The sequence below is a fragment of the Pan troglodytes genome, chromosome 1, assembly GCF_028858775.2.
Source record: "Pan troglodytes isolate AG18354 chromosome 1, NHGRI_mPanTro3-v2.0_pri, whole genome shotgun sequence".
Taxonomy (NCBI): domain Eukaryota; kingdom Metazoa; phylum Chordata; class Mammalia; order Primates; family Hominidae; genus Pan; species Pan troglodytes.
Window position 1 is genome coordinate 171610735 of NC_072398.2, and position 26421 is coordinate 171637155.

General features: G+C 41.5%; 1 protein-coding gene across 33 annotated transcripts in view; it reads right to left on the reverse strand.

Annotated features, from left to right (window-relative positions):
* The window catches only part of FGGY (FGGY carbohydrate kinase domain containing), a 486570-nt gene that overhangs the window by 399349 nt on the left and 60800 nt on the right, over positions 1–26421 (reverse strand). For 28 of the 33 annotated variants that reach the window (XR_002938170.3, XM_024346119.3, XM_024346101.3 and 25 more), the window contains one exon: positions 5080–5168. The exons of the other annotated variants lie outside the window; for them this stretch is intronic. Coding sequence is in view for 25 of the 28 variants with exons in the window: in XM_024346119.3 (XP_024201887.1) it covers positions 5080–5168 (89 nt within the window). In the remaining 3 variants the exon portion in view is untranslated. The remainder of the gene's footprint in view (positions 1–5079; positions 5169–26421) is intronic. 33 annotated transcript variants of the gene reach the window in all.

The window sequence follows — 26421 nt, forward strand, 5'->3', positions numbered from 1 at the left end:
TCCTGATGGCAAGTGCTCAAGGTGGTCAGGGCACAGCTTGCTTTTATACATTTTAGGGAGACACGAGACATCAATCAATACATGTAAGGTTAATACTGATTTGATCTGGATGGGTGAGAAAACTCAAAGCAGGGGCTTCCAGATCGTAGGTACATTTAAAAATTTTCTGATTGACAATTGGTTGAAAGTGTTATTATCAATAGAAAAGAATGTCTGGGTTAGGATAAGGAGTTGTGGAGACCAAGGTTTTACTATGCAGATGAAGCCTCCACTTAGCAGGCTTCAGAGAGAATAGACTGTAAACATTTCTTATGAGACTTAAGGTTTGTTGATGTTAGTATTGGTTGGCTTGTCCTGAATTCCAAAAGGGAGGACTGTATAAGGGGGAATGTCTTACCCACACCCTTCCCATCATGGCCTGAACTGGTTTTTCAGGTTAAATTTGGAATGCCTTTGGCCAAGAGAAGGGGTCCATTCAGATGGTGGGGGCCTTAGAATTGTATTTTTTGTTTACAACTTTTAAATTCAAAAAATTCATTAGGCCTTTAAAACACTTCCAGTCTCTCACTCAGAGTCACATCCTACCTTCATGTATATTCTGTTACGCAGTGTTGTCCAAAGTTACCTGATCATATACTACCTAGGCACTTGTTAACATACAAATTCTCACATCTCCCATGGAGATTCTGATTCATTAGGCTGAAAACTAGAAGACCTGGGGATACATGTTTTGAACAAATCATTCAGGTAATTCCTATAATCCAACTAATTTGGAAAAATTGCTTTAATAGGATTATCACAAGAACTTTGCAAGATAGATATAACAATCCCCATGCTATAGACAAAAAGAGTGACAATCAAAGAAGGGAAGAGACTTGCCCAAGGTCACACAACTGGTGTGGCAAAATCAAAGCCAGTAAGTCATATTGTTAGTCCACCGTGTGTATGCATGCCACTGCACTTTATCTGAGCCACAGCTAACTTCAAAAAGCCCTCTCCTTGGTGCCTGAATATGGCACCAGAAACCAGGAAATGGGACACAGAATGCCCAGAGCCATCAGAAAGAATCAGGGAGGCAGTCAAAGCGCTGAGTACAATATCAAAGAAAAAGAGAAGGAAAGCCATGTTCTCCTCCATCTCTTGTTCCAGCTTTGAGTCCTCTGGATTTGGAGGCCAATGGGGTATTGCCCATACACGTGACAACTAGCACTGCTTGACTAACAAACAAGACCATTTGGCCAAAATGATCAAAACATTTCTTTCACGGATGTACAATGATGAAAAAACCTAGAGAAAGATTCTCTCAGAAATAACTTTGAACAATTAACATCACACCAAAAGAGGAAAGTCCAAGATGATATCTTCACCTACACACTGCCCTCCCCACTGATGATAACCATAATGGTGACTAATTACACCTCCCAGGGTAAAGTTGAGACCACTCCTCCAGGGACCTCCTGCCAGAGATGGCATGTACCTGAGGTTTGCAGAGGCCATTTTCACAAGCATATGCATCTCTCTGCCCCAGGACCTTTGGCTAATGATTGTTTCACCGCAAGGAGGTTCGGGGTTGCTGACATTAAGAATGACATGCTTCTGAAATGTTCTCTGCTGTCTCCCTGCTGGAAGCCCCGCTGCTGAATTATCACACCCTATCAACTCACTACAAAAAAGAATGAGATAGGAGAAATGGTACTGCTATTTCCGGCTTCCCTTGAATTCAAACAAGAAGGAAAGAGGGTAAGATCTGACCCCTCTCTGAATAAGCTGATTTTAAGATACAATACGTGCCTCCCTAATTACTAGAGGTTTATCTATCCTCTGGGAAATGATTCCCTTCTTCACAGGTTTGTTCAACCCAGATTCTAAATCTTTTTCAAGATGAGAAGACCTGCCTTGACCTTAGGCATCTCCTTAAATCTGAGGTCATCATGACAAGAGGCTCGTCATACTTAAAGATTTCATGTCCAACCTGTCTATATAACCCCACACATACACTCACTCTGTTAATTATAGTAGCCACAATTTCACACTCAATGAGTATTTTATACAAGTCTCCATTGTGTAGCATATGCTCTATTTTTAACATTCATAACTTACTGAAAAATAGTTGTTGACTTCAACATATATACTTCTACAGTATGGGATAACTGAGGTACATTTACATAAAAAGCAAACAAGTACATAACACATCCATCCAGTTAAATCAGCTTCCTTGAAAAATGTATCTCCTAGTTAATATTAGAGGCCAAAATATATATACACACACACACACACACACACACGAGTTATACATCACACAATGACATTCCAGTCAATAACAGACTGCATATATGACAGTGGTCCCATAAGATATTAATGGAGCTGAAACATTCCTATCAACTAATGACATCTTGATGATCCTGACCCTGTGTAGGCCTTGGATAATGTGTATGTTTGTATCTCAGCTTTTAACAAAAAAGTTTAAAAACTGAAAAAAAAGTTAATAGAAAAAAGCTTATTGAATCAATATTGTGAAAATGGCCATACTGCCCAAGGTAATTTATAGATTCAATGCCATCCCCATCAAGCTACCAATGACTTTCTTCACAGAATTGGAAAAAAACTACTTTAAAGTTCACATGGAACCAAAAACGAGCCCGCATTGCCAAGACAATCCTAAGCCAAAAGAACAAAGCTGGAGGCATCACGCTACCTGACTTCAAACTATACTACAAGGCTACAGTAACCAAAACAGCATGGTACTGGTACCAAAACAGAGATATAGACCAATGGAACAGAACAGAGCCCTCAGAAATAACGCCACATATCTACAACCATCTGATCTTTGACAAACCTGAGAAAAACAATAAATGGGAAAAGGATTCCCTATTTAATAAATGGTGCTGGGAAAACTGGCTAGCCATATGGAGAAAGCTGAAACTGGATCCCTTCCTTACACCCTATACAAAAATTAATTCAAGATGGATTAAAGACTTACATGTTAGAACTAAAACCATAAAAACCCTAGAAGAAAGCCAGGCAATACCATTCAGGACATAGGCATGGGCAAGGACTTCATGTCTAAAACACCAAAAGCAATGGCAACAAAAGCCAAAATTGACAAATGGGATCTAATTAAACTAAAGAGCTTCTGCACAGCAAAAGAAACTACCATCAGAGTGAACAGGCAACTTACAGAATGGGAGAAAATTTTTGCAATCTACTCATCTGACAAAGGACTAATATCCAGAATCTACAAAGAACTCAAACAAATTTACAAGAAAAACACAACCACATCAAAAAGTGGGCAAAGGATATGAACAGACACTTCTCAAAAGAAGACATTATGCAGCCAAAAGACACATGAAAAAATGCTCATCATCACTGGCCATCAGAGAAATGCAAATCAAAACCACAATGAGATATCATCTCACACCAGTTAGAATGGCAATCATTAAAAAGTCAGGAAACAACAGGTGCTGGAGAGGATGTGGAGAAATAGGAACACTTTTACACTGTTGGTGGGACTGTAAACTAGTTCAACCATTGTGGAAGTCAGTGTGGCGATTCCTCAGGGATCTAGAACTAGAAATACCATTTGACCCAGCCATCCCATTACTGGGTATATACCCAAAGGATTATAAATCATGCTGCTATAAAGACACATGCACATGTATGTTTATTGTGGCACTATTCACAACAGCAAAGACTTGGAATCAACCCAAATGTCTATGAATGATAGACTGGATTAAGAAAATGTGGCACATATACACCATGGAATACTATGCAGCCATAAGAAAGGATGAGTTCATGTCCTTTGTAGGGACATGGATGAAGCTGGAAACCATCATTCTCAGCAAACTATCGCAAGGACAAAAAACCAAACACCACACGTTCTCACCCATAGGTGGGAATTGAACAATGAGAACACATGGACACAGGAAGGGGAACATCACACACTGGGGCCTGTTGTGGGGTGGGGGCGGGGGGATAGCATTAGGAGATATACCTAATGTAAATGACGAGTTAATGGGTGCAGCACACCAACATGGCACATGTATACATAATTAACAAACCTGCAGGTTGTGCACATGTACCCTACAACTTAAAGTATAATGAAAAAAAAAGAAAAAAGCATATTGAATAAGAATACAAAGAAAATATTTTTGTACAGCTGTATAATGTGTTTGTGTTTTAAGATAAGTGTTATTACAAAAAAGTCAATAAGTTTAAAAGTTTATGAAGTAAAAAATGTTACAGTAAGCAAAGGACAATTATTAAACAAATTTTTAAAATAAATTTAGTGTAGCCTACAGGTACAGTGTTTATAAAGTCTATAGAAGTGTACAGTAATATCCTAGGCCTCTGCATTCAATCACCACTCACTCACTGACTCACCCAGAGAAACTTCTAGTCCTGCAAGTTTCATTCATTGTAAGTGCCCTATATGAGTATACTACTTTTTATCTTTTACATTGTATTTTTATGATATCTTTTCTATGTTTAGATATACAAATAAGTACCATTGTGCACAATGGCCTACAGTATTCAGTACAGTAACATGCTCTACAGGTTTGTAGCCAAGCAGCAATAGGCTATACCATACAGCCTAGGTATGTAGTAGAATACACCATCTAGATTTGTGAAAGTATACTCTATGATGTTTGCAACAATAATGAAATGGCCTAACAACACATTTCTCTGAATGTATCCCTGTCCTTAAGGAATGCATGACTGTTTGTGTGTGTGTGTGTGTGTGTGTGTCTGTGTGTTTATTTTTTCCTTTTATTCATCATGTAAAAAGTGCCTTTGGAAAAACCCACATTTCACTCTGGATTTTTCATATCTCCTTCAAATATGACCAATTTTAATGAAAGGTCTTCACCTTGGATACTCCCATTCCAGGGCTCTTAGGAACAACAGTGTTTGGGCATGTGCAGTGGAGGTCGAAGATAGATTCAAGATGTTTCATGTATGCAAAATCACATGCAGATGTACCAAAAGTATATCCAGTCAAAGAGAGTTAAGAAAGCAATATATATACAGACATCCAAGAATGGAAGAACGCAAACACAATCCAACTTGTAATTAACATACCGTGCTGTGACACCTGTTGCCTTCCACGATAAGAAGTCTGGGAGATCAAAGAAATGTCCCGCCTTATCCCAGCAAGTCTCTCTCAAGTTCTGCCAAATTAAATATATATTAGAATCAATTAGGGGGTTTTTCTACCATCTCCTCTTTCAATAATGTTTCAAATTTTTCAAAACAAAAGCACAGCCAACAATGCCCACTGAAACATCTGTTCAGGAGCTTGGTGGGGGTAGGAATAATATAAAAGCAGTACTTATACAGGAAAGAAAAACTGACGATGCTTGATCCTTCCAAAAATGACCGTAATTTCCCTTAACACCCTCTTTGCCAACCTGGAAGGATAGAAAGCTGTGTTAGTCCATTTTCACACTGCTGATAAAGACATACCCGAGACTGGGTAATTTATAAAGAAAAATAGGTTTAATGGACTCACAGTTTCACGTGGCTGGGGAGGCCTCACAATCGTGGCAGCAGACCACAGAGAGAAACGAGAGCCCAGAGAAAGGGAAAACCTCTTATAAAACCATCAGATCTTGTGAGACTTACTCACTACCACGAGAACAGCATGGGGAAAACTGCCCTCATGATTCAATTATCTCCCACCAGGTCCCTCCCACAACATGAGAGAATTATGGGAGCTACAATTGAAGATGAAATTTGGGTGGGGACACAGCCAAACCATATCAAAAGCACAGTCTGTAAGGTATACAATCCATCTTCCCAGTGAATGGTGATGGACATATAAGATTTCAGAGCAGATATAAGCTGGAAAGAAGCTGTACTCAGAAACTGCCCAATGAAACTAAATGTCCCCTGCCATATAAAATTCTCCACATGCCAACTGGTTACAAAGGCAATAGAAAAAAGATGATAGTGGCCGGGCGCGGTGGCTCACGCCTGTAATCCCAGCACTTTGGGAGGCCGAGGCGGGCGGATCACGAGGTCAGGAGATCGAGACCATCCTGGCTAACACGGTGAAACCCCGTCTCTACTAAAAATACAAAAAATTAGCCAGGCGTGGTAGCGGGCGCCTGTAGTCCCAGCTACTCGGGAGGCTGAGGCAGGAGAATGGCGTGAACCCGGGAGGCGGAGCTTGCAGTGAGCCGAGATCGCGCCACTGCACTCCAGCCTGGGCGACAGAGCGAGACTCCGTCTCAAAAAAAAAAAAAAAAAGAAAAAGAAAAAAGATGATAGTCCCTGCCCTCAAAGAACTTCCAGTCTAAGTCAAAGAGAATGGCCACATAAGCAAGCCATTGTACATTTTATAGATTTGGTTCTCTGTATTGCAAAAAGGCCAGGTTTTTTCTTACTGCTGGGCATTTTCTTTCCTTTGCCATTTCTGCCTAAAACATTCATTCCTCACCCACCACCCTGTGCCCTCCCAGGATCAACATCATCCCCTTCCTCATTTGGTTAACCCTACACACCACCATTCCTTGAAGGGGTTTCCAGGATCTCCTGGAAATCAAAGCCAGTAAGTCATATTGTTAGTTTAGGTCTAGTTGTCATACAACCCATACCACCCCCACAATCATTTGTGTAATGTTGATATGGTTTGGCTGTGTCTTCACTCAAATCTCATCTTGAATCGTAGTTCCCATAATCCCCAAGTGTCATAGGAGGTATACTGCAGGAGGTAATTGAATCATGGGATTGGTTACCTCCATGCTGTTCTCATGATAGCGAGTGAGTTCTCACAAGATCTCATGGTTTTATAAGGGGCTTCCCCTGCTTTCACTCTGCACTTCTCTCTCCTGCCACCAAATGTAGAAGGACGTGTTTGCTTCTCCTTCCGCCATGACTGTAAGTTTCCTGAGGCCTCCCCAGCCATGCTGAACTGTGAGTCAATTAAATCTCTTTCCTTTATAAATTACCCAGTCTTGGGTATGTTTTTATTAGCAGTGTAAGACCAGACTAATACAAAAGTCTTTCTTTCCTGACAGACTGACTATAAGCTCTGTGAGGTCAAGGATCTTGTCAGTCATGTTCACCATGATATTGGATGATTGTCTCCTCTTCTCCACCCCAACTGAGAGGACCCTCAGCTGCCAAGCAGAAACTACTTAACTCTCATCCCCTTACTACAAGCACTTGGTTGGACCAGGTTTAGACATGTGACCTAGTTGTACCAACCAGATTTATTCTCCCAAGAACTTAGAATCAGGACCCAAATGCAACCATTTCACTTCTGCCTATGAATGGAACTGGAGGTGAGATAAACTTGAAAAGCATGAAGTGGCCATTTTCTGTCAAACACCTGAAAAGGTAGAATTTCAAAAACAGAATAGTAAAGAAGACAGAGGAACTAGCAAGAAAGGTTTCCTACCATCCAGATAACTTTCCATGTCCTGGTTTCTATTACTCCCTCTCCAAAAAGCTATAAAAGGAATTATAAGCATAGGAGTATCTCTGGGAACCTAAAGGCAACAATGCAGAAGTTCCAAAAGAGGCATATTTCAGTACCTGCCGCACGGTAACACACAGTAGGCACTCAATAAATATTTGTTGAATTACTAGACAAACTGCTCAGCTTCACCTTCCAATTCCTCTTATGTGAGGGGTGCTTCAGTTTATAAAGGGCTTCCATATGTGTTATCTCCTTAGAGCAACACAAAAGTCCTGGGTATTATTATATCTATTTTATATACAACTGGCCTTTATCAGAATGCTGTGAGTTCCTCCTACATAGTGCTTCCCTAACACTACTATATAAACACCAACATCTATTTACAGCAGATAAACGGTACTATCCCAAGTGCTGGCCCTATCAAAACAATATCAAAGGAGTTCAGATCTAAAAGGCAAAGTATCAAGTTGATTCTGTTACTCTTGTTGTTTTAACTTCCTAAATATCTAGGTGAAAGCTTGTGTCTAGAAAAGGGACCTGCCCTAAACTTCTCTTTGAATGCCCATTCTAAGATGTTAATGTTAAATCAAGCAAAACTTAAAGATACTAAATATTCCTAACACAGCTAAGAACTAGTAGTATCTCTGTATAGGGTCTAACAAGCCACAGTCAGAAAATGGTAGCCTTTGAAACGATGTGAGTCAAACTACCAGAATGCCTTTTGGCTAGTCCCTGAAATCTATTTCCATATGTCTTGTGGTTTCAGCAATCAGTGGTCAGGGAGAGGAGAAAAGGCAGCCTCTTTCTAAAGGTTCCAGAAATCAAAGGCCAGTGACCAGATATAACCGCCAAACCACCGCAGCAACAACCAGTGCTTCAAGCCAAAGCACAACAATCTTCTTAAATTCAGGCAAAAAAAAAAAAAAAAAAAAAACTACTTTAGATCTTGTGTGTGGTCATTAAAGACATTACATAACAACAGCTTTTAGCCTGTAGCCACACAACCAGCCACTGTGGGACAATGGAACCCAAGTAGAATGTCACAAAGAACTCAAGCCTTTTGCCAAAAAGAGACACTGGGAATAGGAGGAGCAAGGAGTCCCGGCGTTCCTTCTTTTTGAGACCACACTAACCGTCACCAATCAAAGCTGGAGATCCCAGTCCAACCTCTCCTCTCTAAGGAGATAACACATGTGGAAGCCCTCTATAAGCTCTGAAGTACTCCTCACATAAGAGGAACTGGAAGATGAAGCTGAGCAGTTTGTCTAGTAATTCAACAAATATTTGTGGGATGAGCAACAAGAAATAACATGTTGTGGGAAGTCTGAGGTACTCTTAAGGATGCACATGGTCTCAGAAGGGAAGATAGCAGTATTCTCTGCTTTCTCTACAAAAGAAAAGTCTGGAGATAGGCCAGCAAAGAGAAATAAGGACTGAATGAGAGGAAATGTTTCCAGAAGCCTGATCCCTTACCTTGAGATGCCAGCGGGCATCTGTGAGGATCCCATGCAGTTTTTTTTTTGTTTGTTTGTTTTGGTTTTTTTTTTTTTTTTTTTTTTTTGAGACGGAGTCTCACTCTATCACCAGGCTGGAGTGTAGTGGTGTGATCTCAGCTCACTGCAACCTCTGCACCCCAGATTCAACAGATTCTCCTGCCTCAGCCTCCCGAGTAGCTGGGACCACAGGTGCATGCCACCACGCCCTGCTTTTTTTTTTTTTGTATTTTTAGTAGAGACAGGGTTTCTTTTTTTTTTTTTTTTTTTTTTTTTTTGATGAAAACTAGGTGGATTTTTTTTTTTATTATTATTATACTTTAAGTTTTAGGGTACATGTGCACAATGTGCAGGTTAGTTACATATGTATACACGTGACATGCTGGTGCGCTGCACCCACTAACTCGTCATCTAGCATTAGGTATATCTCCCAATGCTATCCCTCCCCTCTCCCCCCGCCCCAAAACAGTCCCCAGAGTGTGATGTTCCCCCTCCTGTGACCATGTGTTCTCATTGTTCAATTCCCACCTATGAGTGAGAATATGCGGTGTTTGGTTTCTTGTTCTTGCGATAGTTTACTGAGAATGATGATTTCCAATTTCATCCATGTCCCTACAAAGGACATGACATGAACTCATCATTTTTATGGCTTCACAGTACTCCATGGTGTATATGTGCCACATTTTCTTAATCCAGTCTATCATTCATGGACATTTGGGTTGGTTCCAAGTCTTTCCTATTGTGAATAGTGCCGAAATAAACATACATGTGCATGTGTCTTTATAGCAGCATGATTTATAATCCTTTGGGTATATACCCAGTAATGGGATGGCTGGGTCAAATGGTATTTCTAGTTCTAGATCCCTGAGGAATCACCACACTGACGTCCACAATGGTTGAACTAGTTTACAGTCCCAACAACAGTGTAAAAGTGTTCCTATTTCTCCACATCCTCTCCAGCACCTGTTGTTTCCTGACTTTTTAATGATCGCCATTCTAACTGGTGTGAGATGATATCTCATTGTGGTTTTGATTTGCATTTCTCTGATGGCCAGTGATGATGAGCATTTTTTCATGTGGTTTCTGGCTGCATAAATGTCTTCTTTTGAGAAGTGTCTGTTCATGTCCTTCGCCCACTTTTTGATGGGGTTGTTTTTTTCTCGTAAATTTGTTTGAGTTCATTGTAGATTCTGGATATTAGCACTTTGTCAGATGAGTAGGTTGAGAAAATTTTCTCCCATTTTGTGGGTTGCCTGTTCACTCTGATGGTAGTTTCTTTTGCTGTGCAGAAGCTCTTTAGTTTAATTAGATCCCATTTGTCAATTTTGGCTTTTGTTGCCATTGCTTTTGGTGTTTTAGACATGAAGTCCTTGCCCATGCCTATGTCCTGAATGGTATTGCCTGGCTTTCTTCTAGGGTTTTTATGGTTTTAGGTCTAATGTCTAAGTCTTTAATCCATTTTGAATTAATTTTTGTATAAGGTGTAAGGAAGGGATCCAGTTTCAGCTTTCTCCATATGGCTAGCCAGTTTTCCCAGCACCATTTATTAAATAGGGAATCCTTTCCCCATTGCTTATTTTTCTCAGGTTTGTCAAAGATCAGATGGTTGTAGATATGCGGCGTTATTTCTGAGGGCTCTGTTCTGTTTCATTGATCTATGTCTCTGTTTTGGTACCAGTACCATGCTGTTTTGGTTACTGTAGACTTGTAGTATAGTTTGAAGTCAGGTAGCGTGATGCCTCCAGCTTTGTTCTTTTGGCTTAGGATTGACTTGGTGATGCGGGCTCTTTTTTGGTTCCATATGAACTTTAAAGTAGTTTTTTCCAATTCTGTGAAGAAAGTCATTGGTAGCTTGATGGAGATGGCACTGAATCTATAAATTACCTTGGGCAGTATGGCCATTTTCACGATATTGATTCTTCCTACCCATGAGCATGGAATGTTCTTCCATTTGTTTATATACTCTTCAATTTCATTGAGCAGTGGTTTGTAGTTCTCCTTGAAGAGGTCCTTCACGTCCCTTGTAAGCTGGATTCCTAGGTATTTCATTCTCTTTGAAGCAATTGTGAATGGGAGTTCACTCATGATTTGGCTGTTTGTCTGTTGTTGGTGTATAAGAATGCTTGTGATTTTTGTACATTGACTTTGTATCCTGAGACTTTGCTGAAGTTGCTTATCAGCTTAAGGAGATTTTGGGCTGAGACAATGGGGTTTTCTAGATATACAATCATGTCGTCTGCAAACAGGGACAATTTGACTTCCTCTTTTCCTAACTGAATACCCTTTATTTCCTTCTCCTGCCTGATTGCCCTGGCCAGAACTGCCAACACTATGTTGAATAGGAGTGGTGAGAGAGGGCATCCCTGTCTTGTGCCAGTTTTCAAATGGAATGCTTCCAGTTTTTGCCCATTCAGTGTGATATTAGCTGTGGGTTTGTCATAGATAGCTCTTATTATTTTGAGATACGTCCCATCAATACCTAATTTATTGAGAGTTTTTAGCATGAGGGGTTGTTGAATTTTGTCAAAGGCCTTTTCTGCATCTGTTGAGATAATCATGTGGTTTTTGTGTTTGGTTCTGTTTATATGCTGGATTACATTTATTGATTTGCATATATTGGACCAGTCTTACATCCCAGGGATGAAGGCCACTTGATCATGGTGGATAAGCTTTTTGATGTGCTGCTGGATTTGGTTTGCCAGTATTTTATTGAGGATTTTTGCATCAATGTTCATCAAGGATATTGGTCTAAAATTCTCTTTTTTGGTTGTGTCTCTGCCAGGCTTTGGTATCAGGATGATGCTGGCCTCATAAAATGAGTTAGGGAGGATTCCCTCTTTTTCTACTGATTGGAATAGTTTCAGAAGGAATGGTACCAGTTCCTCCTTGTACCTCTGGTAGAATTTGGCTGTGAATCCATCTGGTCCTGGACTCTTTTTGGTTGGTAAGCTATTGATTATTGACACAATTTCAGAGCCTGTTATTGGTCTATTCAGAGATTCAACTTCTTCCTGGTTTAGTCTTGGGAGAGTGTATGTGTCAAGGAATTTATCCATTTCTTCTAGATTTTCTAGTTTATTTGCGTAGAGGTGTTTGTAGTATTCTCTGATTGTAGTTTGTATTTCTGTGGGATCGGTGGTGATATTCCCTTTATCATTTTTAATTGCGTCTATTTGATTCTTCGTTTTTTCTTTGTTAGTCTTGCTAGCGGTCTATCAATTTTGTTGATCCTTTCAAAAAACCACCTCCTGGATTCATTAATTTTTTGAAGGGTTTTTTGTGTCTCGATTTCCTTCAGTTCTGCTCTGATTTTAGTCATTTCTTGCCTTCTGCTAGCTTTTGAATGTGTTTGCTCTTGCTTTTCTAGTTCTTTTAATTGTGATGTTAGGGTGTCAATTTTGGATCTTTCCTGCTTTCTTTTGTGGGCATTTAGTGCTATAAATTTCCCTCTACACACTGCTTTGAATGTGTCCCAGAGATTCTGGCATGTTGTGTCTTTGTTCTCATTGGTTTCAAAGAACATCTTTATTTCTGCCTTCATTTCGTTATGTACCCAGTAGTCATTCAGGAGCAGGATGTTCAGTTTCCATGTAGTTAAGCAGTTTTGAGTGAGTTTCTTAATCCTGAGTTCTACTTTGATTGCACTGTGGTCTGAGAGACAGTTTGTTATAATTTCTGTTCTTTTACATTTTCTGAGGAGAGCTTTACTTCCAACTATGTGGTCAATTTTGGAATAGGTGTGGTGTGTTGCTGAAAAAAATGTATATTCTGTTGATTTGGGGTGGAGAGTTCTGTAGATGTCTATTAGGTCTGCTTGGTGCAGAGCTGAGTTCAATTCCTGGGTATCCTTGTTGACTCTCTGTCTCGTTGATCTGTCTAATGTTGACAGTGGGGTGTTAAAGTCTCCCATTATTAATGTGTGGGAGTCTAGGTCTCTTTGTAGTTCTCTAAGGACTTGCTTTATGAATCTGGGTGCTCCTGTACTGGGTGCATATATACTTAGGATAGTTAGCTCTTCTTGTTGAATTGATCCCTTTACCATTATGTAATGGCCTTCTTTGTCTCTTTTGATCTTTGTTGGTTTAAAGTCTGTTTTATCAGAGACTAGGACTGCAACCCCTGCCTTTTTTTGTTTTCCATTTGCTTGGTAGATCTTCCTCCATCCTTTTATTTTTAGCCTATGTGTGTCTCTGCACGTGAGATGGGTTTCCTGAATACAACACACTGATGGGTCTTGACTCTTTATCCAATTTGCCAGTCTGTGTCTTTTAATTGGAGCATTTAGTCTATTTACATTTAAAGTTAATATTGTTATGTGTGAATTTGATCCTGTCATTTTGATGTTAGCTGGTTGTTTTGCTCGTGAGTTGATGCAGTTTCTTCCTAGTCTCGATTGTCTTTACATTTTGGCATGATTTTGCAGTGGCTGGTACCAGTTGTGCCTTTCCATGTTTAGTGCTTCCTTCAGGAGCTCTTTTAGGGCAGGCCTGGTGGTGACAAAATCTCTCAGCATTTGCTTGTCTGTAAAGTATTTTATTTCTCCTTCACTTATGAAGCTTAGTTTGGCTGGATATGAAATTCTGGGTTGAAAATTCTTTTCTTTAAGAATGTTGAATATTGGCCCCCACTCTCTTCTGGCTTGTAGAGTTTCTGCCAAGAGATCCGCAGTTAGTCTGATGGGCTTCCCTTTGTGGGTAACCCGACCTTCCTCTCTGGCTGCCCTTAACATTTTTTCCTTCATTTCGACTTTGGTGAATCTGACAATTATGTGTCTTGGAGTTGCTCTTCTCGAGGAGTATCTTTGTGGCGTTCTCTGTATTTCCTGAATCTGAATGTTGGCCTGCCTTGCTAGATTGGGGAAGTTCTCCTGGATAATATCCTGCAGAGTGTTTTTCAACTTGGTTCCATTCTCCCCGTCACTTTCAGGTACACCAATCAGACGTAGATTTGGTCTTTTCACATAGTCCCATATTTCTTGGAGGCTTTGTTCGTTTCCTTTTATTCTTTTTTCTCTAAACTTCCCTTCTCATTTCATTTCATTCATTTCATCTTCCATTGCTGATACCCTTTCTTTCAGGTGATCGCATCGGCTCCTGAGGCTTCTGCATTCTTCATGTAGTTCTCAAGCCTTGGCTTTCAGTTCTATCAGCTCCTTTAAGCACTTCTCTGTATTGGTTATTCTAGTTATACATTCATCCAGATTTTTTTCAAAGTTTTCAACTTCTTTGCCTTTGGTTTGAATTTCCTCCTGTAGCTCAGAGTAGTTTCATCGTCTGAAGCCTTCTTCTCTCAACTCCTCAAAGTCATTCTCCATCCAGCTTTGTTCCATTGCTGGTGAGGAACTGCGATCCTTTGGAGGAGGAGAGGTGCTCTGCTTTTTAGAGTTTCCAGTTTTTCTGCTCTGTTTTTTCCCCATCTTTGTGGTTTTATCTACTTTTGGTTTTTGATGATGGCGACGTACAGATGGGTTTTTGGTGTGGATGTCCTTTCTGTTCATTAGTTTTCCTTCTAACAGACAGGACCCCTCAGCTGCAGGTCTGTTGGAGTTTGCTAGAGGTCCACTCCAGACCCTGTTTGCCTGGGTATCAGCAGCGGTGTCTGCAGAACAGTGGTTTTTCGTGAACCGCGAATGCTGCTGTCTGGTCGTTCTTCTGGAAGTTTTGTCTCAGAGGAGTACCCGGCCGTGTGAGGTGTCAGTCTGCCCCTACTGGGGGGTGCCTCCCTGTTAGGCTGCTCAGGGGTCAGGGGTCAGGGACCCACTTGAGGAGGCAGTCTGCCCCTTCTCAGATCTCCAGCTGCGTACTGGGAGAACCACTGCTCTCTTCAAAGCTGTCAGACAGGGACTTTTAAGTCTGCAGAGGTTACTGCTGTCTTTTTGTTTGTCTGTGCCCTGCCCCTAGAGGTGGAGCCTACAGAGGCAGGCAGGCCTCCTTGAGCTGTGGTGGGCTCCAACCAGTTGAGCTTCCGGGCTGCTTTGTTTACCCAAGCAAGCCTGGGCAATGGCGGGCGCTCCTCCCCCAGCCTCGCTGCCGCCTTGCAGTTTGATCTCAGACTGCTGTGCTAGCAATCAGCGAGACTCCGTGGGCGTCGGACCCTCCGAGCCAGGTGCAGGATATAATCTCCTGGTGCGCCGTTTTTTAAGCCCGTTGGAAAAGCGCAGTATCGGGTGGGAGTGACCCGATTTTCCAGGTGCCATCTGTCACCCCTTTCTTTGACTAGGAAAGGGAACTCCCTGACCCCTTGCGTTTCCCGAGTGAGGCAATGCCTCGCCCTGCTTCGGCTCGTGCACGGTGCGCTGCACCCACTGACCTGCGCCCACTGTCTGGCACTCCCTAGTGAGATGAACCCGGTACCTCAGATGGAAATGCAGAAATCACCCGTCTTCTGCGTTGCTTACGCTGGGAGCTGTAGACCGGAGCTGTTCCTATTCGGCCATCTTGGCTCCTCCCCAAGACAGGGTTTCACTATGTTGGCCAGGCTGGTCTCGAACTCCTGACCTTGTGATCCACCCACTTCGGCCTCCCAAAGTGCTGGTATTACAGGCGTGAGCCACCGTGCCCAGCCACATGCAGTTTTTTATATTAGGCTACCTGATTCACAAGTGCTTTGTCATCAAATGCCATATTGGCCAAGAGCACATTACCCCCATAGATGGATTTTTAGTCTAGTTCTGCAGAAAAATCTCTCTGTCCCTCCTCCTCTCTGGCCCATACAATCCTAGCCAAAGGCCTCAATCTTACTGAATTAATTCTCTACTTGTAACCACTGGGCCTGCATTAGGACACAGTGATCGTCCTCTAAGTCCTCCACAGTTTACAACAGTGTTCTCATTTAATCTACAGAGTGGTGCAGAGGCGTGTAGGTAATACACAATACTCACACATTAAGGAACTGGGGGTCAGACCACAAGGGCTTAGCCCAAAGTCACAGGGCTTCCAGCTCTAAAGTAAATGTTCTTTCCTTCCACTATGCCACAGTTACCACCCTGAACCTCCCAGTCCAATCAGAGGTGTGATTTTGGGCCTTTTGGAAATGTCATAATGGAAGCTATTGCCACTCTTTACAGAAGAAAAGACAAACAAAAGCCCTTCTAAGCACATTTCCGTACAATTTCAATCCTGGACAGCTCTTGTAACTCCTATGTACTTATCATCTCCCATGCACAACGTTGCATGGATTAGAGAGTGCAAAGAGCAGGCCCTCGACACACACCAATTTCAGATGTATCTCATTAGGTGATGGCCTAATAGAGTTCAAACTAGGAGCTCTCTGTGCTGAACGAGTTAAGTCTTTCTATCCTCCAGTTACCAGGCAACTAACAAAAACTAGTCTTTTCAAGAAAAAAAGAAAAGTGATTTGGGTTATATGACTTGGCACAAAAGCCTTCTGCATTCCAACAACAATCCTTTGAGTTAAGCAATCCCTCAGCTTAAAGCAACCAAAGAGAACAGCTTTTTTTTAAAAAAAGAAAAAATTATTACTTCATCAAACCACAGCATTTGTTGGGAGGAGGCTACTACTCAAAGCTCACACAGCTGTGGGTCTAAGCAGAGGGCGGAGGTAGGGCAGTATGTCCAAGATTCAAGGCTGCAGCCGCCCTGCCAGCCTCAGGACAGAGAGAAGTAGCTTTCACCCTTTCCCTCCCACTCCAGGGAAGCTGTGAGGTTTCTGTTGCTTCTAGACACCGAGGGAACTCGTGAGGGAAATGAGGCAGCTACTGCAATGACACCAGGGTTGAGGGGCAACATGAGAAGATAGGCATGACCAGTTACAAAGGATTATCCAAGTAATCTACTATGTAATTGCAAAGGGATTCTATCTGGGTTATCTGCTGTGAGCAGTAAACAAAAGGGAGGGAACAGCTCCCTAATTCCCCACTCAATAAATAGTACTGCCTGCACATTCCAAGTACTCATGCTGTTGTTTTCCAGCACAACTACCCAAGAAAGAGCAAGACCTTATCCTCACTCTATGTTCAAGACTCCAAATTAGGGCACAGGCCAATAGCCCAGAGAGAAAAGAGTTTCAGGAAGAGACGTAATCTTCAATGTCATTCTTAAAAGAAATATGACACTGGAAGCATGGAGTAGGTCATAAACCTCAGCCAGAAACTTCTCAGAATGAATAAAATAATTGTGTGTTTCAAACTCCCATGCCCAGAGACAGAACATCAGAAATATTTCAAGTCAGATAGGCAGATAAGCTGAGAGGTCTGCACTACTAGAGGCATCTTTCTAAAAACATAAAGCTTCCCATTCCATTCCTTTATTAAAGATGGTGCGATATCTCCTCATGGCCTAGAATCCCATTTTAACTCTGTAGTCTGGCTCTCAGGACTCTTAACCTGGCTCCAACTTGGCTGTGATCATTATGCTGATGACTTTCTAGGCTCATCTCCTAACACCCTCCATTTGGTTCTCACCTCTTTTACTTTCCCAAATGTATTACACTTTCATATTTCCAGGCCTCTATTTCAGCTGGTATCTCTACTTGAATTGACTTTCCCATCTTCTCCCTTTATCAAACCTCTGCCCTTGATTCAAATCCAGCTCAGATGTCACCTTTTCTGTGAACCTCTCCATCCCATGCTGTACCCTAATTATTCATTGATATACCTAAATCTACCTCGAAATGACAAACTTCTGAAGGGCAAGAGCCAAGTCTAACTCATGAAAAACAAAATGCAGAGTTTCGGGAGATGTAAGAAAATCTAAAGCCAGGTCCTTTCGAGAGAAAGATGTACACAAAGGAAGAGATAATTAATAAGATGATATATGACAATAACGTAATAAGCCCGATACCAAGGTTTGATGAGTCAGCCTCATAACATTATTGTAATATTTTGTGTGTGGCCATATATCTGCCTCTAATGAGTAATCACAGACGGCTCAGAGGGGGGAAAGGGTTTGGGACCTGGGGAGGCTTTTCTAAAGGCTTTTCTAAAGGCTTCCGGGGAGAGATGCAAGCAGAGGCCTAAACATCAAGTGGAATAAATATTTATGTCACTGCCGAGAAAGACCCAAGAAACAAAAACCTGAATAGACAAGACACATTACCCCCATTAGATGAGGATTTGTTTAACGGTAACATCATAGAATTTATTTGTAAAATGAAATAATTCCACTGTATAATTTATTTAATTTTCAAAAACTGGATTTATATGCATCCCTTTCCCCTACTTTCCTCCCCCTGAAGGGCTTTGCTCTTCTTGTACGAAAAGAAAAACTTATAATCCACACCAGAGTTGATTTCCCAACCATAAAATATGCTATCATTTTAATGAAAACTCATCATACTCAGCAAAGCTGACTTTACCCAGGAGTGTGACACCACTGTATGTATTAGGAAAACAAGGCTGAAGTAGATGGGGTCTAAGAACTCTGGAGTCTGGCATACCTGATTTTGATTGCCGTCCTCACCACTTAACAGCTGTGTAGCTTTAGGTAAATTAATTTCTTTAAGCCCCAGTTTCCTCAAAGCCACATTCCTAGCATCTTCCCCCAAGGATGCTGTGAGAATTAAATGAAATAATATAAAGTGCCTGATAAGTCAACAAGATTCACTCTTCTGCTACAGAGTTTCACAGTTTTCAAAGCACTTTGACATGCATGATCTCATCTGACCTGTATAATTCTTCAAGGCAGGCAAGGCAAGGAGTCAGAAAACTATGCTTGCAGATTATGAACCTAAAGCCCAGGAAGGGACCAAGACTATCCCCAGGTCCCACACAACGGGTAAATGGAAAGTCAGACCAAATTTTGCATCGCTAATGCCCAGCCCAATGTTTGAATTCAGTCATCTGCCTCTCTAAAACATAATATAATGCAGAAGTGCATTTCTTACTGGAGGAGATGAGAGAGATGCCACAGTGACCTGGATCAAGCCATGCCTTGTGGGTGGTACCACCTATGGGAGAGAGGGAGACAATCCTAACAGGAAGAGAAGGCTTTGGAAAGGGTGAACAGGTCTTGGAGCAGACATGAAAGAAAGTCAAAGACTGGGACCAGGGGAGAAATGAGGAAGTCTTCCTCAACCTCTCACTCTCCGGGACCTTCTTACGCCCTTCTCATCAGTGCTTTTCTGTCTCCTTCATGGGCTCCTTTTCTTTAGCTGCTCTTTTCTTTAGCTGCTCCCCAGGGATCTTACCTCATCCAAATGTTCTTCTCACTGTTCCCATGCTCTCTGAGAAATATCAATCACTCCTGTGATTCCAACCAACTACACGCTGAATAACATGCCAAATCTCAAACTCCAATTCAAACTCTCCTCTGAGACATGTCTCCTGGATGTCCCACTGTACCTCCAACTCAACACGTCCAAGACAGAATCTGCTATCTTCCCCCAAGTGTGTTCCTCCTCCTTGATTTCCAGTGCCAGTTGATCCAGTTACCAAAGGAGTCATCTTCTACCTCTACCAAAGGAGTCATCTTCTACCTCTTCTCTCATTCCTTACATTCAACCACCATTCTAATTTCAACTCCCAATTAATTCATGAAGAGGTGCCCACCTCATCACCCTGTATTAGAGTTCTTCAGAGAAACAGAAGCAATAGCGTGTATATGTCTATGTGTGTACACATTTAGGACTCAACTCTGGTGTTTCCTACTCCATGAAATCACCCATGACATCCCTATGCTGAGTTAGATGCTCTTATGCTATGCCCGTATAGTACTCTGTGAATATCCCTATCACTGCATTTCCCATCATCTGTTCATTTGTCTGTCTCTCTCACTAGACTGAAAGCTCCTCAAAGGCAAGAGCTATGTTTTTTATTAAATATCTCTACCCTAGGACACAGCAGTTTGTCTGATCTATAGATGATGAGTCATGTTAGCTAATGAATGAATGAATGAATGAGCAGACATGTGGAAGCCAAATTAAAGTCTGCAGAAATAAAACGAATGAATGGATAAATGAATGAAGTTGTGAATAAGAACTGTCCCAGTTTCTCTTTTTTCATTCAAGCTAATGGCTTTTCTCAGTCTGTTTCAGGAGCAGAGACATATTCTAGGCAAGCCAGACTGCCAGGAAGATAAATTTCTTCTCTCAGGGTTAGCAGGTCCTTTGGAGAAGTTTCATTTTAATTGGAAAATGGATTCATTCACTTCCTGGCTTGGACTCCCAGGTCAGTGCAGCACCACTGAATTGCTGCCAAGTACCAATGGAGAGGGGGGCTGCAGTGGGGAGAGTGCTCCATCAAATGTTGAGCGCTCTGGGACACCTGAGGATAACCTGGCATCTGTTCCAAGCTGGCTCACACAGATGCCCCTTCTTATTTCTTCCCAAATGTCCTTCAACCCAAACTTAATCATCTCCAACCCGTAATGGACAGGCGTACTTTACTGTTTCAACTGGCATTTCTTTGGAGTCTATTTGGGTATGTGCATCCTTACTTGTTCATTTACACCACTGTTGCAGAGTTCCACTGTGATTTCCCGCTGGGCATGGACAAAGGCCACAAGTCAAAAGTTCCTTCACAACTCAAGTAGTAGAATAAGACCACAACTTAAACTCTTCCTTATGATGGATCCCTAACGGTCCAACCTCACAGAAAATATTTCTAGGAAAATTTATTGCATGTTTTGTCACGGGTCCTTGAGGAGGGCACTGGTCCTTTGTGATGATTCCTGGCTTCCTCTTTAGCCTCACCTCTCAACGCCTTCACCTGTCAGCATCTCCACAGTCCCTGATTCTCCAAACAGACTGGTCCAACAGCAGTTCTGATCATGCAATATGCTACTCTATGTAGAGGGCCTCACTACATTCTGCTGCCTCTTCTCCAGAGCCAGAATGCAAGAGTGAATATCCTGGCTCTAGTACTCTGTAGCTATGTGGCCTTGAGCAATCTACTCAACTACTCTTCATCTCAATTTCCTCATCCTATAAAAATTACTGAGGACAATAATAGTGCCTATGCCATAGGGTTGATGGGGGATCAAATGAACAAATATAGGTAATCTGTTTACAGCACCTGGCACATAGTAAGCACTTTTTACCTACGATTGTTATTATTACTTAGAATGTCACTTTCACTACATCTTTCCCTCTTCAGGAAAGAGTAGGGGCTTTAGAGTCGGACAAACCTTAGTCCAAATGTTGGTTCTCCTACTTATTAGTGGTGTTATTTCTGACTAGTAATCACCTAATGTCTATGAGTCTCACTTTGTTCATTGGTAGCAACATTTAACTCATAGGATTGTTAGCCAAAATTAAATTAAGTGAGATTATACATGTTCATGTGCCCATCCTTGTACACTCCTAGTAAACATTAGTTTCCTCCACAATCCTTGTTCTTCTCAAATTACGTGTGGGTCTGTCTCTTCTACTAGACCCTTAGCTCTTTTTTTAGGAAAGAACTATAATTCATGCATCTATCTCCCCAGAATTAGCATCAAATAACTATTTTTCAAGTAAAATATTTCTTGACTTTGCAAAAAAATGGTCTGTCAGTCCTGGTTTGTGGCCAACTATGTGCTAGGTATGCTCATAGAAGATGAAAGGCAGGAATATACTTCCTATCCTCAGGTTAGTTACTGGCTAGGTGGAACAAAGAATCTATGCATATGAAACATGCAGGAAGAATGTATAAATAGTACAGAATAATTCAAGTTCTAAAATACATAATTTATAAACTATGGATTCTGTATGATCATGAAGGAGACAGTGCTGTGGGAAGGAGGTAAGTAAGGGGGTTACTTAGGAGGCAATGTCAGATATGTGTGTAGAGGGAAGGCAAAGACTGAGGAAGATGGGATGGAGGTCAGTCCACACTGAGGCAATGGCCTGAGTAAAAGTGCAGGCAGAAGCATCAGCAGCATCCATGGCCATGGAGAAGGAACTATGAGAAGCTCAGTCTGAGAGACCTGTGTTGAGATGCAGTAAGAGGTAAATCTGGACTTGTATTAGATACTTGAGTCAGAAAAGAATGGGAGCCACCATCAGTCCTTGTGTGGAGAGTGTTTTGTGAACACAGTTTTAGGAATGTTAGGACAGCAATAACCTAGTGGGAAGCCCAGAGGAGAGAAGAAATAGGAGGCAGGAGGATGTGTTCCTGTATACATTTCTGACACAGAGGGAAGAGAAAGGACAGAGCAAACGGAAAGAATGGAAAATGGAGACAAAAGAGAAGAAGTACAGGAAAGAAAATGAAACAAGAAAAATTAAATAGAAGAGGAGAAAGAAGAAAATAAAGACAAAAGCAAAAGATGAACAAAGAGACCAAAAAGAATGGGGTGAAGTAAAAGAACAGCTTAAACATGAGACGTGAATAAAATGTGTGGGAAATAACAGCAGGACCATGACAATGTCCCCAGCAAGACAAAGCATCGAGAAGGGAGGGCAGAAACCAGCCGTGTTCGCAGTCTGCACACTGTCTTTCCTCTGGATGAATGAAGTCATGGCTGATGTCACTGCCTCTGAGTCACACGCCACCCCCCACCACCCAAGAGAGGCGGAAAGGGCCCTGTCTAGTATTCAGTCCCACCCTCTTGGACAAGTGGGGTTAATTCACTGCTTTATTCTCAGGCACACTGTCTAGTCTTGAGACAACTGAAATGAGGAGAGCTGCTCTGTCTGCCCAGTGAGGACGTGAGTGCTCAAAGCTCATCTTCTCCGCAGTTCTCAGGTCCAGGTCTTTGAGATAGAAGAGTCGGGGAAAATGTCACAAATAGCTTCTGACCTTTCTCTGATTGTGGCTAGGGTGAACTGGCTCCATCCCATGAGGTCCCCCTTCACCCCTGCAAAGAATCCTGTAATTAATAGCATGGAATATATAAAAGGGACTTGAAGGAACTTTTGACGGACTCACAGAGCTTCTTGCAGTCTAAGCTCTCACTATACTGTATTTGCAGCCCCACGGAGGTCTCATTTCCTCAGACTGCCACCAGACTAGCTTTTACAAACTGCCTCACCTCAACTGCTTATTACCCAATTCCAATTCATCCACTGGCCCACAACCTACATATTACCTCCCCCAGCCCCTCGATCCTAACTGGGCTGTATTTCTAGAGTAACCCAAGTTCCCACTGCACTAATGCTGTACTGTGACTTTATCTCTTATCTCCTTTCTAGAATATGAGCATCCTGGGAATAGTGACTCTGTTTTCCTTACTGCTATATTCCCAATATTTAACAAAGTGCCTGGAACAAAACAAATTTTCAATAAATATTTGCTGAATGAATGAACGTCCTTGAACAACTCCGGCAGGAACTTGTTAGCACCACAATATTTTTATTTCTAAAACACACACCCATTTTTACAGCCATCATTCTGAGAAATTTGTGAAGGACACCCTGTAAGGTATTAATAATAGTGCAAGTGGAATTGCCCTGGAAGCATTTACTCAGGGGGGCCTCAGGATGGATTAACTGTCTCCAGCTCCTCTGCTCCCCTGAACTTTGGTTTCTGAGCTGCTGTAGAAACAGCACAGGCTGGAGTTAGATCTGAGCTGGGCCCCAGCTCTACCCACTCAGTAGCTGCATGAGGTAAGTGTCTCTCAGACTGTTCCCACCCACTCAAACAGGAATAATACCCTCTCCCCAAGTCTTCCGGACGATTAAAAAGCACTATTTTTAAAATTTCCTACCCTTCAAACAATGTGAATTCCATTTCCCTTCACTCTTAGATTTCTTACCTGCCTCTAAAGGTAAGTATATGAAAAATAGACCTCACTAATTTTCTTTCCAACAATCAACTTCTTCTGTCACTATCATCTGAAAATCTATCACTACCACCAGCATTCTGCAATTTATCAAATACCTTCTGATACATAATAGTACATCAACACAATTTTTTAGACAGAAAACTAAGGCCCATAAGTGAACTGAATTGCCCAGATAATGCAGATAATAGGTAAAAAGCCTGGGGTAAAGCCCTGGCCACTTGAACCCCAAAACTCAGTACTCCTTCACCACTCTCCAGCTACTGCTTCCCAGGACATGGGAGGTGCTCGATAAATACTTGTACAGTGATTCACTCTCTTTCTCAGGTCCGTGGGCTTGTCTGTGACTCCCAGCCAAAGCCAAGCCACACAGCCTCATGCCAAGACAACTGCAGCAGTCTTCACTCTAGTCCCTGGTTGTCTTCTCATCTCTCTCAGGTTCACAGAATGCCAGCACTGAAGGAGAGTTTCAGGGCTTACATGCACCGGTTGTTCCCAAATGCCAGAACAGGGACTGGTGATAGTCCAGGACCAATAATTTTCACTAATCAGTGGTGAAATAATAATAATAATGATAGAAAAATAAAGTTCTTATTATCAATAAAATTATGAATAATTAATCGGTAAAATGAGAGAGAGACTGTATTTCCTAATTGCTTGTTTTGCTTTGCTTGGGTAAGCATCAATACTCTACACATGTGGCGTTACTGAGAAAAAATGTACGTCCATGCCACGGTTCAGACCCTTTAGCAAAGCCATAATGAGAAACGGAGGCCAGGTAGGATAGAGCCACTTAGGCAGCTCTCTAATTTCCTCTGAATATTCCTTCACTTTGCATTTTTGAGCCAAAAGACACTGATCATTCAGATTACAAGCCTAGAAGCTACACTGATGTAGCTTTTCAAGAGGGTGCAGGTATGGGTATTGACAGGGCCACAGAGTTGAGATCAGGCTTGTTTTTATTACTAAACACTCTGAAGTTTATCTAATCCATAGCCTCTCCATACAGGGAGGATTCAGAGAGACAGGAGCCTTTATAGGAATCCAGAGTGGCCATTCTGGATGAACAGACAAGCCTCCAGGGAGGTCTTAGCTGTGTCAGCACTTCCAAGACCCCTGGGTTCAGAAGAGGTAATGAACTCATTCCATCATTTAGTCATTCTTTCTCACTACAAATACCTCAGGGGAATGCAAAGAAGAGGACAAAGTCAGCTCTTGGAGAGGTAACTATAATGTGCTGGAACACAAACAAAAGAGGCCCTGGGTCAGAGTTTGCATAGTGGTGGGAAACAGATCTCACCCAGTCTCAAGTATGATTCTTTCATTTTGAGTCTAACTTTGAACAGCTAAACTTTTAATAACTTTGATAACGTTTTATTCTAGAGTTCATATTTACCTTAAAAATTTATGCCAAACAAATGTGTTATCTGGGATTTTTAACTTAAACCATCAGAAGTTGCTTTCTCTAATCAAAGTGAAGTAATAATACTAAAAATGATAGAAAAATAAAGTCATTATTAAGAAAATAATGAATAACTAATCAGCAAAATAAGAGAGCTCTCATTTTCTAATTGCTTGCTTTGCTTTACTTAGGTAAGCTCCAATGATGTCTTATCTGTAGACAGGGGTACCTGTGTGATAAAGGCTGGTGTTTGACCAGCTAACCTTTACAATAATTTTTCAAATTCATTTCTTAGAGTCAGAAACCTGGGTTTGCATTCCAACATTGCCAGAGGTAGTAAAGTTGATAAGTGGCAATCTACTTAACTCCCTCCATCCTCAATTTCTTCATCTGCAAAGCAAGTGATAACATCTACCTCACAGGATTTTCATAAGAATAAATGGGATAGAAGATTTGAAAGCACACAGTGGATATTTAATAAAGTCTAGTACAGGTGTTGGCCATGTATGTAGATAGCAATAAAACAAAGTCAATATCTTAACTAAAACTTATTTAATATTTCAGAAATGTAAACAACTTTTAATATTTCAAACTGCCTTCCCAAGTGTAACAATCTCCCAACTTATTCCAAAAATGTAAGCTGAGTAGAGGAACAGACAGATGGAAACAACATAAGTCATAAAGCAAGGACAGTAAATGTCTATGGCAGGCTCTAGGTGATGGCTCTGAGTATTCACTGTAAAAGTTTTTCAACTTTTTTGTATGTTTGAAATTTTGATAATAAAACATGGCGGGGGGGTGGCAGGGTGGGTAATGGCTTTCACAGCCTCTCGCTGTTGGTACTAGATATGGGAATTCCTTGAGATAAAGGGTGAGCTTGGCTTCCTCTTTTCCTCCCCATCACCAAGCACAGTACTTTGTACCTAGTAGTTACCAGACAAAAGTTTGTTTCACTGATTAAATGAATACATCCCTACAATAACAGAACAATTATGGTCACTTTGGATAATAGGAAAAAAGAAAGTAAAACAGCCCAGGTGTTCAGAGAAATGAGATTTACTTACTCCTCCAAAAGAATACCATTTTGCACCTTTTTGGACTTCTAGCCTGCCACCTTCCTTGCATCAGTGGACATCCATTGACCCTGAGCCTCTAGATTTCCAAGTTGACAGTTTACACGCTATGAGTTACTGTATCACAACACACATTAAATGCATTGTCTTTTTCAGTGTTGTTTCTATAAAGATCGTATTTTCCTCCAGTAAGTGTGACTTCCATTTTAGCCACTATGAGAAAAGAATTTTGTTCAATTTTTGATCGACACAGAATCATACCATGTGGACATAAAGCAAGCCTAACTTCACAATCCTTCCTCGCACCTCTCTGGTTACACTAATGACTCCTAGAGGTGGCCAACATCCCTGCACAGCCGTCAGGAAGACT